A 12255-nucleotide genomic window follows, 5' to 3' on the forward strand; every position below is an offset into this window, starting at 1 on the left:
TCTGCATACCACAGTTACATTTGAGGCCCACATGAGAGGGAATAGCTGATTGGGCCCAGTACTATCAGTACACTCTCATCCAACCAGTCTCAGAGTTGGTACCCAAATGCTTGAACGGATGCTGTTACTCAGCACTGCACCAAGGGACTACAAATCTGTGTGTGGAGAGAGAGTCTAGGCATCTTGCCTTTGTTTGATTTTTTGTTTTCTGTTGCACGATTGTGCAGCTTTGCTCTCTAACAACAGGTTTGCCCAGGACACCAGAGGCATCTGACTTAGGCCTACCAGCAGGATTTCCAAGTTTGCTGCACACCAGACTTTGTTTTATTTATGCCCAGTACGTGTTTTCTAGCAAAAAAGGTGCCGGTACTCAAATGCCAGACCACCCTTCAGGGGTGGAGTGATCACTGAGGGACCCACCCCACAATAGCCAGGCCCCCTGCAACCAGTCACAGAATCTATGACAAGGCAGAATTGGTGTGTAGAGCCTGAGCTCTTGCACTATAACTTGGGGACCATGAGTCAATTTTAGCAGACAATGAAAAAGGTTCAGGTACTCAGTACCCCCAAGTACCCCCTCAAAAAAAAGCCCTGTTTATGCCCCACTGGCTATGAACACAGCTCACCCTGTCTGTAGTGAAAGAAGGGCAGTTTAAGAAGATGTGGAAAGGATGTATGCACTGACCTCAAAGCATAGTTGGTCTGGGAGTGAAGCCAGCTGTTGATGGAATCATATACCACAAACTCTTTCCGGTCAGAGAAGGGTCTAAATAGATAATGTTCTGTGTGTGAAGGGCAGGCCAGTCCATATGATATTGTGGAGTCATAAGTGGTATTAAAAGCATTTGTGGAAATAAGAAACAAAATCAAAAGAACAAAAGGAAAACCTTTGATAAGGGAATGTGGTTAAAAAAATGTCTATTGGATTGTAGAATCTGACATAAGGCTATTTCAGCCAGGATTTTGTTGTCATAAATGCTTATTAACAGGTCACAGAGTGGGAATTCACAGCTTGAGTTTTGCACATTATATTCTAGATATTGTATGTAGCTGTTGCCTTTGGGTTTCAGTCCCGAGCTTGTGCACTTCTCCCCACATAGGCAGATTTTCACCGTCAAGAAACCATGTACCCCTGTGTATTGGGAGTGTCCCTGTTTTTCACACTGGCAAGGGAAGCAAAAGGGGCAGAGAGACAAAATTGTGAAGTCACTCCCTCAACTGCACACTCAAAATATCATGGCTCCGTATGGTAAGTGTTTACAGTTTTGATGATCAAAAACTGCTTTATAGACAATTCAAGCAGCATAGATTCATGAGAAAAAAAATGAGCTCTGCCTTTGGGATCCAGAATGTTTTTCTGTCCTATCTTCTGAGGGGTGAGGTGGGGAACAAGGTCATTTCAACAGTATTTTGTGTAACATCACATAAAGCAAATTCAAAAAACTGCATTGTCTAACCAGACTGACTAAAAAATAGTAAACCAACAGCAATGCTCCTGTCCTTGCCGTTCCCTACCTTTATTTTCTTCCACCACCCCAATAAAATGCTGAGGAAGCAGCCTAAATCTACGCCACAGAAAAAAATGAACAAAAAAGCTTTCATTTCCTCAAGCAGAAGCACTTTATCTAAAGCAACTAATACTACTGAGACAAGAAGCCTAGAAAGGCACTGACTATGCGTTAGGGGGTAATTCTATATAGAAGGCATCAACATTTAGGCACCAAGAATGGGTGTAAATGACCTGAATACTGGCACATATGAATGCGCATCCCCAGGGCCGCCGAGAGACTGGGCTGGGCCCGGGGCAAGGCTGCTCCCATCACCGCCGGCCCCCCACGAGGTCGCCCCCCCCCGAGGCCACCGTGCCGCAGTCCCCAGTCTCCACCTGCCCACCCCCAGCCCCGTCAACAGCCCCCCTCCATCCACCACCAGGCCGGGCCCCCTGCATTCAAATCACAGCACCTCACCTCCGTGTGAAAGTGCAGTGGCAGATCGCCTCCCTTCGGGCCTTCTTCCCTCCTTGTGTCCTGCCCTCGCGGAAACAGGAAGTTATATCAGACGAGGGCGGGACACAGGGAGGGAAGGCCTGAAGGTAGGCGATCTGCCGCTGCGCTTTCACATGGAGGTGAGGTGCTGTGATTTGAATGCAGGGGGCCCAGTGGTGGACGGAGGGGGGCTGTTGATGGAGCTGAAGGCGGGCGGGTGAGGCCGGGGACTGCAGCGCCGGGCCCAGGGAATTTTTTCCCCCCTGCCCCTACCCTGGCGGTCCTGCACATGCCAATATTGTGGTTAAATACTATTCTATATAACGGTGCCAAAATGTGATGGTGTGCAGGTTTGAAGGTGGGTGCGCATGTAGGTGGAGTGTGGGCAGGGCACACAGTTATGCGTATAAATTATAGAATACTATTATTTATGTGCATTATATAGGAATCTAGGTGTAAACACTTATGCCAACTCTATGGCTAATGTATGTGATCTCACCTAAAATCTACACATGCTCCCCGATATTCAGCGCTATTTAACTGACCAGGAATAGCTCCTGGCCAGTGAAATAGCACTTAACCGGCTATCCATGAATATTTAGCGCATAGCTGGTTAAATTTGGTGGCCAAATCAGGTTGACGAAATAGCAGGCTTATCTTTGGCTGGTTTAAACTTAAGCAGCCAGCGCTGAATATTGACTTGGTTGGTTAAGTTTAAAGCGGTGAAAAATAAACAGGATATTCAATGTCAATCACAGGAAATGGCCCGTTATTGAACATCCGGTTTCACCGCCGACCGCAGGAGTTAGCCTCCAGAGGTCTGAATAGCCAGCCGCGATCAGCGTTTTACTGACCGCTGCCAGCATTAAACCTGGAAATTCAGTGCCAGGCCATGTCCAGGCACCGGCACTGAATTTCTCAGTTTCCAGAGTTGGCACTTAACCAGCTATGGCTCAACGTATAAAGGGGCCCTTTTACTAAGTGGCAGGAAGCCCATTGCAGGCTTACTGCAAGCCAATCTGGAGCTACTGCTGGCCCAACGTGGTTCCACCCCCACCATGTGGCATTTCTGGCGCTAGCAGAAATATTCAAAAAAATATTTCCTCAGGGGGTTACCCGACGGTAATCGGGCAGTGCCACGTGCAACCCAGTAACCACCAGGTTAGCGTGATAGCCCTTACCGCTACTTCAATGGGTGGCGGTAAGTGCTCCCTCCTGCATGGCCATGTGGTAAGAGCAATCTTAGGAATGGCCATGGTTTTTTCCAGCCTTTTTACCCACTGCGGTAAAAAGGGACTTAGTGAGCGGCAAAAACAGCCCCCGGTGCTAACGCAGGGCCCTTTTTACTGCAGTTTAGTAAAAGGGCCCCAAAGATAGGACTGACTTTTATGTGGTCAAATTTATGTTGTTAACCTGACTGGTTAAGTGCTGAATATCGGCATTTAACTAACCAAGTGCTGACTCCGCCCCAAGATTGACCCCACAATAGCCGCTGGTTTTCAGTTCAGTGCTAACTGGTTATTTTCAGCCGTACTACCCAGTTAGCCCTGACAGGCTATTTAACCATCCAGGAGCCATTTCTGGCTGGTTAAATCACTTTGACTATCGACCCCATGTATTTTATCTGTTGCACTAATATTCTGTAAGGGAAAGTACATGCTACATTCCTTTACAGAATAGGATCCAGACAGTGCCCCTTTATAGAATTGCCCTCTATGTGTGAAAAAAGGAAAGAAAAAGACTAGTATACTCTCTACAGAAAAATGGTGCAGTTAGTAACGGGGAAGCATAGAAGAAAAGGGAGCAGAAGAGGTGTTTGGAAGCTCATGCAATAAGTAGGCTGTCTCTAAGAAACAAACACTGGTGGTTACTTTACCTCCGTGAGCTGCCATCTTATCTGCTGGCTCTTACCTTTTTCACGTCCCTGACCAAATGGTACAGTGTGTTTGAAGGCCCGTGTCTCTGGAAACATAAACAGGAGGGAAGGAAAAGGTTAGACTGCTCTGTATGGTACATTGCTTCTCTAGATAATACAGGAGACGCAAATAGAAAGTGTGGGACTTGTGACTGCTGAACGAGCAAACAAGTTCTTCTCCCCTCAGTGCTCCTGAGCAAAAGGAACATTTTACAGGTATTGGTTGGTTGCGACTTTTTATATTCAATCGGTCTGCCAAGTTACTGTGGTTCTCAAACTGATGTTTTGTTGTCTAGATAGTTAGAATACTTCAGTTTCCAGATAATGATATGGATTCTATATAAGCTGTGTAACATTTTTTTGCCCAACCCCTTTTTCCTTGCCTAGACAAGAAATGTCTTAAGATGTTGTAATAGGAAACAAACAGGCAGGCAGGCGGTCGGCTAGTTTCAGAAGGACAGTTACCATTGAACCAGACACTGTTGGAAGATGAAAGAAGCATATGCTCTCTGAACAGAGACCCCCTTGAAATGGGAGGTCCTGAACTATCTTTTGGTGAAGTGATTGTTATACACCATATGGCATATTTTGCCCCCCGAAGCAGCCCATGCCGGGCGAAACACAACCATGTCAGGCATTATTTTAATTTAACTACTAATTCTCGTAATCCTGTCTGCTTCAACGGTTTCTTTCCTAAGATGTTGTAGTCCATGAAGTTCAGATCCCCACCCTACTTCAGATGTGAAAAAATAGGGTTCATGTGGTCTTGGAGGCTCACATACATCATCAACTATGGATTGCTTTTTGTTGGTACTACAAAATGAACCACATCATGCAAAGACTCCAGGGTCCAATATGCAAACAAAGCTGACTCCATAAAGTTTTCAGCTGAAAATACAAGTTAATTTAGGAGCTTAAAGTTATGCTTATAAATGTAGGCCTGTCATTCATTTGCCTAGATTTTTGAACTTAATTTATGAGGCTAGAGCTGAAAATCAGTGCTAAATACCTCCCCCCCCCCCCCCCCGCTGTAAATCCAACCCTGTTGCCACTCACTTTTTATGCTCCTAAATTTAGTAGTGTAGTGAAATTTTGAGTATAAATTTACAAACTCAGTCCTAGTAAATTTTCAAAGAGGCCAATTTAGGAGTATAACTCTCAAAGGGGTCCTTTTACTAAGGTGTGCTAAGCTCTAACGTGGGCTCTGAGCACCAAAAAAGGTTTTCTGCAGGATATGCTAAAGCGTCTTACAGTAATTTTCCTGTTTGTGTGCACTAATCACATACTATTTATTTTGTTTGAATTATTTTTTGGGAGGAGGCGTGACATGAGTGGAGAATGGGTGTGGAAGCATTAACTAGCTAGTACGTTCACATTAGCTAACTGGTTAACCTGGGACCATTTAGTGCATATTAATTATTCGCATATGCCAAGTGCCAATGACAACATTAGCACAGGACCTGCAAATAAGAAAAATGGATAAAGCCCTATTTTACTGATGCAGTAAAAATGGTCTTTTAGTGCCCAGCAAAGTCCTGCTTTAGGCCACGCTAAGCCCAGATTTTGCTGCATCTTAGTAAAAGGACCCCAAAGATAGAAGCACAAATCATTTAGGGGTCCTTTTACTAAGATGTGGTAAAAATAGGCCTTTCCCATATGCTAAAGCCGTTTTTACCACAGCTGTAAAAATCCTGATTTTTCTATTTTTTTCCATTAATGGCTATGCATTAATGTTACCATTAGCATGAATATCCTCAAGAAGCATGAAACATGCAGTTTGCTAATTTCACATCAAATTCCTATTAGTCCCAATAAATACCACCAGTAATTCATGAATTATATCCAAATACAGTTCCACAGATACTTAGTTTGACTAAAGAGGCATCCTGTCCCCTCTGGTGCATAAGACAGCTCTCTTCCAGTACTGTGATACATGACAAGGGCCACTTGTTTTGTGATCCCGCTGATTCAGGAGGTGGAACCAAGATTCAAAAGATTGTCCAAAATGGCCACCGGCTTTTATAACAAACACAGGAACAACCAATCATAGATTAGTCAATTCTTAAAGGTGTAGTTTTCAATAAAAGGCTTGGCACTCCACAGCCATATTCAAACTCATAGGTTCAACAGTGTTAAGAGAAAGGATCCAGCATTGCTCTTGCTGTCTGAGTATTTTTTTAAATCCCCACCTCTCCGACCCTTATTCACCTGTTCAATCACCCAACAGCGCAAATTAACAAATTCATGTTGAGCCTTAATACAATGTTGAACATTTCTTGTTTTAAAGATCCAGGAAGTTTGTCCCAGATATAGTAAACCACAGGGACAGCGGAGAGCATAAATTACTCCCACAGATTCACAAGCTGTCTCACTGTTAAGCTGAACCCATTTGTTATTATTCTTATCATAAAATGAGGTACATTCTTCAGTAATTGAGCAAATAGAGCACTTACCACATTTCTGATGGCCCCCCTATTGTACTGAACTAATCGACCAGACATCAGACTTACACAATCTGTCAGCTAAATTTCTATTTTGGGCATAAAGAATTATACAAGCAATATCTGTGAAGCAAGGATGAGCCTGCATGATCCTCCAATGATGCTTAATACATGAAGACATTTTAGAGGGCAAAGTAGTATACTTTAAAACACATGCAATCCTCTTTTCTATATTGGACTGAGATTGCAATAAAAGATCCCTATTGTTTAATAATGTCCATTTAAATGCTTTCTTGACTTCAGATTTGGGATATCCCCATTGTTAAAACTTATTTTTAAATTCTTGAGTAGAATCTCTAAATCACGCAGTAGATTCACAAATCTGATGATATCTAAGGAACTGGGAGAAAGGTAGACTGTTCTTCAAATGATAAAGATGCATGCTGTTGTACTGCAACAAGGTATTTCTATCCATTGGTTCAGTGTACACATTGGTATGCAATCTACCTTCCTCAAACTTGACCTCAACATCCAGAAACATAACACAGCTTTGGTGAGATTGGTAATCAAATTTAATAGTCACATGACATCTATTTAGCTCTTCCACAAAACTCTGCAGTTCACTCTCAGTCCCAGTCCATATAACAAACACATCATTGATATATCTCAACCAACAAATGGCTGCTTGAAAAGCATTCAAAGTATATATTCATTGTTCTTCCAAGTTGGCCATAAATAAATTTGCAATAGATGTTGCAAATGAGGCACCCATCGCTACTCCTCGTAACAGTAAATAGATCTTATTATCAAACTAGAAATGGTTATTTAGCAAGACCAAATCTAATGGTTGAACAAGGAAATCCATAGTAACCATATGCAGTCTAGGACATTCGTTCAACACCTGTTCCACTACTGTATGGGCTTCACGTAGTGGAATGGAGGTATATAATGACTGAATGCCCAAAGTGAATAGAAAAATTTGGTCATTAGTGACTTGGAGGGAAGCCAAAATATTTAGAAAGTGGGTAGTATCATGTGGTCTCAAAAAACAATCCACATGTTTACAAATTTGTTCCATCAGAGAATTCCGAGAGGAGACGATAGGACAACCAGGGAGGCATTGAGAAGTCTTATGAACTTTCTAAAAAAAAAAAAAAAAAAAAAAAAAGGAATCTGAGCACACTTATGATTTAAATATCTATATTTGTTCCAAGTAAGAAATCCTTGCTCCTGAGCCACTTTAGTAAGCTTATCAATCTTATCAAGAAAATGTCGAGTAGGATTGGCATCAAGACATTTACAAACAGCACTGTCCGCTAGCTGTTGTCTTACTTCATGAAAGTACTCAGATTTATCAAGGAGCACTATGGCCCTACCCTTGTCTGCACGCCAAACCACCACCTGGAATGCATCTGCAAGACTCTGTAAAGCCTGATTCTCTTCAGAAGTCTGATTTTTGGGGACAAACCGAGGTAGCTGTTCAAAACCAATTGACGAAATGTTCATACAATAGGGGTCAACGGGCATCCAAGAACTCTTCATCTGGACATCTGAAAAAGCATTACCTTTGTTCTCACATGTTGAAAACACACTTTCAGTTGAAGAGACCTTATAAATTTTGCAAAATCCACTCAAAACTGAAAAGGATCATGACCACGAGCAGCCACAAATGAGAGACCTTTAGAAAGCACAGAAACTTCAGCTGATTTTAAGCAGTATTGTGATAAATTCATCACAATGAATTATCCCTCCGATGGGCTCGTGTATACAGTCTTCTTTGCCCCCCTCCTTGTTCTCACCCCCTCCCCAGATTGTTTGTCTCGATTTTTCTAAACTCCTCATTTTTTAATGGTGTCCTCTCCTGCTTCCTTCTCCACCTTTCTCACTCTCATCGTCTCCACTGGAGGATTCAGATAATTCAAAATGCAGATTTTTCTGAACATCAGATACTTCACACTTATCTGTCATTTTCATCCAACAATCACAAAACCACTATTATAATCTTTTTGATCCCACTGGAATTTCTTAACTTTAGTGACTGAAAGTTCTTGCTTAAATTTATCAGTCTTTTGATTTAATTCCTTTAAAGATTTATCAAAATTTTGTAAGGTACATATTCTCGTTTTCTTCTTCTCTAGCTTAGGAGCTTCTAAACGATATTACATTTCAAAGTTTGAATAAGAAGCAACATCAGATCTAAAGAGCACTAATTGAGAATGCTGTTCCAGTTAGCCACAAAGTTAACATCCTCTTGGAATAGTTTAGGGCTAAGGCGAATCGTTAGTCCCCGTGGAATAATTTCTTTCTTGCAGTACTCAGCCAGCAACACACTAATTTAGCAAACTTCATGTTTCATGGTTTTTGAGGATATTTTGAAAGTTTGCTACCCCTTGTGTATTTTACCATTAGCATGGAACCATTCTGAAAAATTAGCATGGGAGCACTTACCAACACCTATTTTGTAGGCAGTAAGGGCTCCTGCATTATCCATGTGCTAACCATGTAGCGCATATTAATGTAGATGTGCTAACTGGTTAGTAAAGGGGCCCCTTAAATATTGAGCCCCTAGTTTTCTACAGGACCAACACAACTTTCAGAGCTTGGTTCCAAAACCAGTACCATAGGATGCCTGGCTCAAATTTTCTTTGATCATTTATCATAGAGCACATCATGATTTTGAACCTGTTTTATTCCCAAATTATTAAAAATAACCCCCAAAACCAGAAATTTAGACATTTTATTGTCAAGAGTATATCTTTTATATTTTTTGTTTGTTTAAATACAGTTGCATATACATTTGCAGTACATTGTCTCGTTCTTAAGTCTACTAACCCCTCCTAGATCTGGGTAACTTAGCAGCACTCTAGCTCTAACCATAAAGCTACTCCATTCAATGCATGTGCTCGCTTAGACCCCATGCTCACTCTCAAACTATTGATGCTGTCATACTCACAGGAGTATACTGGTAGGGCTGTACTACTGTCCACCAGAACAAACAGAAAGCTGAAGCATTTATACATGGAAATGGAATCAATGTGAAAATCACTATTTTAGAATGTGAATGTCACTACTCTGCTTTTTTTCACATTATTGTCAGGGGTTGAAGATATATACATATTTTACATCAACCTCCATGTTCACCACTGCTTTCGCAAAATGATGCCTCTAGCCTCCCTCACATATATGCTCTTTCTAAAATGGGGCCTCACACCTGGTTGGCCAAACAGCAGGTTTAAATCTAACCAGCTAAATTATCAGACTAGATTTAGGATGCTTTTCAGTTCTGGCGGCTCTGCTGCCTGACCTTTTCAATGCTTCTATAGAGTCAGGAGGTCAAGGAGGAATAGAGAAGGGCGGATGTAGTCCCTCTCCACAAAAGTGGAAATAAGGAGGAGGTTGGGAGGTACAGGCCAATTAGTCTGACTTCTGTGGTAAGGGGTCCTTTTACTAAGGTGCGCTGAAAAATGGGCTGCGCTAGTGTAGGCGCGTGTTTTGGGTGCGCGCAGATCCATTTTTCAGCGTGCCTGTAAAAAAGGCCTTTTTAACATTTTTGCTGAAAATGGAAGTGCGGTAATATAAAAATTGGCACACGTCCATTTTAGGTCTGAGACCTTACCGCCAGCCATTGACTTTGGGGTAAAGTCTCATGTAGTAACCATTCGGTAATCATCTACACACATAGAATGATGATTACCTCCCGGTTTCCGCCATGCGCAGGAAAATAAAAACTATTTTCCGTCGCGCGTAGCAGACATGCGTAAAAAATGAAATTACCGCCCGGGCCTCATGGTAGCTGGGGGTAACTCCAAACTGACATGCATTGGGCGCATGTAGGCGTCTACGTGGCTTAGTAAAAGGGATCCTAAATTAATGGAAATACTTCTAAAACAGAGAATAGTGAGGCTTCTGGTATCTAATGAATTGCTGGACCTGAGGTAGTGTGTTTTATTAGAGGCAGGTCTTGTCAGACAAATCTGATTAATTTCTTTTACTGTGTGACCGGAGAGTTGGATCAAAGGAGAACACTGAATGTGGTGTAGTTAGATTTTAGCAAAATCTTTGACAAGGTTCCACATAAATGACTTATAAATTAACTTAGTGCCCTCAGGATGGCCCTAAAGTGACTGACTGGATTTAGAACTGGTTGAGTGGAAGGCAACAGAGGGTAGTGGTAAATGGAGTTCACTCTGAGGAACGGTACCTTACAAGTGGTGTGCTGCAAGGATCAGTCCTTGGTGTGATTCTTTTTAACATTTTTGTAAGCGATATTGCAGAAAGGCTGTCTGGTAGGGTTTGCCTCTTTGTGAATGATACCAAAATCTACAATAGGATAGACATCCCTGATGGCGTGGATAACATGAGAAGGGCTCTAGCGAAACTTGAAGAATGGTCCAGAATTTGGCAGCTAAGATTTAATGCTAAAAAATGCAGGGTCATGCTATTTGGGTTACAAAACTTGAGAGAGCAATACAGGGAGCATGAAAGAGGGGTGTGATTGTATGAGATGATCTTAAGGTGACCAAACAGGTAGAAAAGGCTACAGCGAAAGCCAAAAGGATGCTTGGGTGCATAGGGAGAGGAATGGCCATCAGGAAAAAGGAAGTGATAATGCCTCTGTATAAGTCTCTGGTGAGATCTCATTTAGAGTACTGTATACAGTTCTGGAGACCACACTTTCAAAAAGATATCAACAGGATGGAGTTGGTCTAGAGGGGAGCTACTTAAATGATCAGTGGTCTTGACCATAAGGCATATGAAGACAGACTTAAAGATCTTAATATGTATACTTTGGAAAAAATAGGACAGGGGAGATATGATGAAGACGTTTAAATACCTCTGTGGCATAAAAGCACAGGAGGCAAGTCTCTTTCAATTGAAAGGAAGCTCTAGAATGAGGGGACATAAGATTGGCGGTTTTTTTAGACTGACAGCGTTGTCCATGCTGATTATGTTCTCAGAGCAATTGAGACTCTATTCCATATCAAAGGTGCTATACTGCGACAGTACCACCTACAATTTTGATCAAGATTAGCTGACCCCTGAGGCAGGCGCTAGTGAGCCGAAACACGGCCCGTGTCGGGTCTATCCATCAATTAATAAACAAGAGACTTTGATTATCTCAATCCTGAAGGCCCAGTGTTGCTTTTTTGTTTCTGAGGTGCTGAACATAGACATGTTGATTGCCATGACTATGCTGCCTTCCAAATTGTGCCACCCTAGGTAGATTCCTAGTCCACCTAGTGATCGGGTCAGCTTTGTTCTTTGCCTATGAATTAGGAAGGTGAATTGACTTTACATAGAATTTATTAGGAAAGGATCACTGAACTGTGAGATCTCTCCAGTACCCATGTAACTCAGAGCTGAACCCACTAACATTACAAACCAACTACAAAAACGAGAATGATAAAAGGAATGAAAAACCATGTCTAAAGTTAGAATAATTCAATTAGATTCAAGACTAACATAACTACAAGCAATTCTTTCAAAGTAGATGGCTGTGCTGTGGGGACTAATTCATAATTACAAGGCAAATTTTATCTGAATGCTAATTACAGCTACTGTCCAATGGTCTTAGTCTCTACTGACTTCTTTGCTATAACCATGTGCTGAGTAATCAAAACACCTTACCTATTACAGAAATATTAGTGCTTAGGTGAGGTCTCCAAAGCAGCACAACATGAAAGGCATAGACTTTTGAGCTAAGTGAAATACTTTGGTCCTTAGAGTCTTACTCTCAGTTTTTGCGAGTAAGACTCTAAGGACCAAATGTACAGTTTAAGCATTTCCCCATGGACAGACACTGGGTAAAAAGGAATATTGGTACATGAAGATCTTTATATTACAAGACAACCCAATGTAATGGTAAATTGTCCTTTGTCCCGGTTCCTGTGTTTCTTATCTAAATCAAGGTGAA

At 41.9% G+C, this 12255-nt stretch overlaps 1 protein-coding gene across 1 annotated transcript in view; it reads right to left on the bottom strand.

Moving 5' to 3' along the window:
- Positions 1–12255, bottom strand: part of TRPM3 (transient receptor potential cation channel subfamily M member 3) — a 714222-nt gene that overhangs the window by 151372 nt on the left and 550595 nt on the right. Inside the window, exon 12 of the mRNA XM_030193857.1 lies at positions 3897–3947. Coding sequence (XP_030049717.1) covers positions 3897–3947 — 51 coding nt within the window. The remainder of the gene's footprint in view (positions 1–3896; positions 3948–12255) is intronic.

This window comes from Microcaecilia unicolor, chromosome 2 (assembly GCF_901765095.1).
Source record: "Microcaecilia unicolor chromosome 2, aMicUni1.1, whole genome shotgun sequence".
NCBI lineage: Eukaryota > Metazoa > Chordata > Amphibia > Gymnophiona > Siphonopidae > Microcaecilia > Microcaecilia unicolor.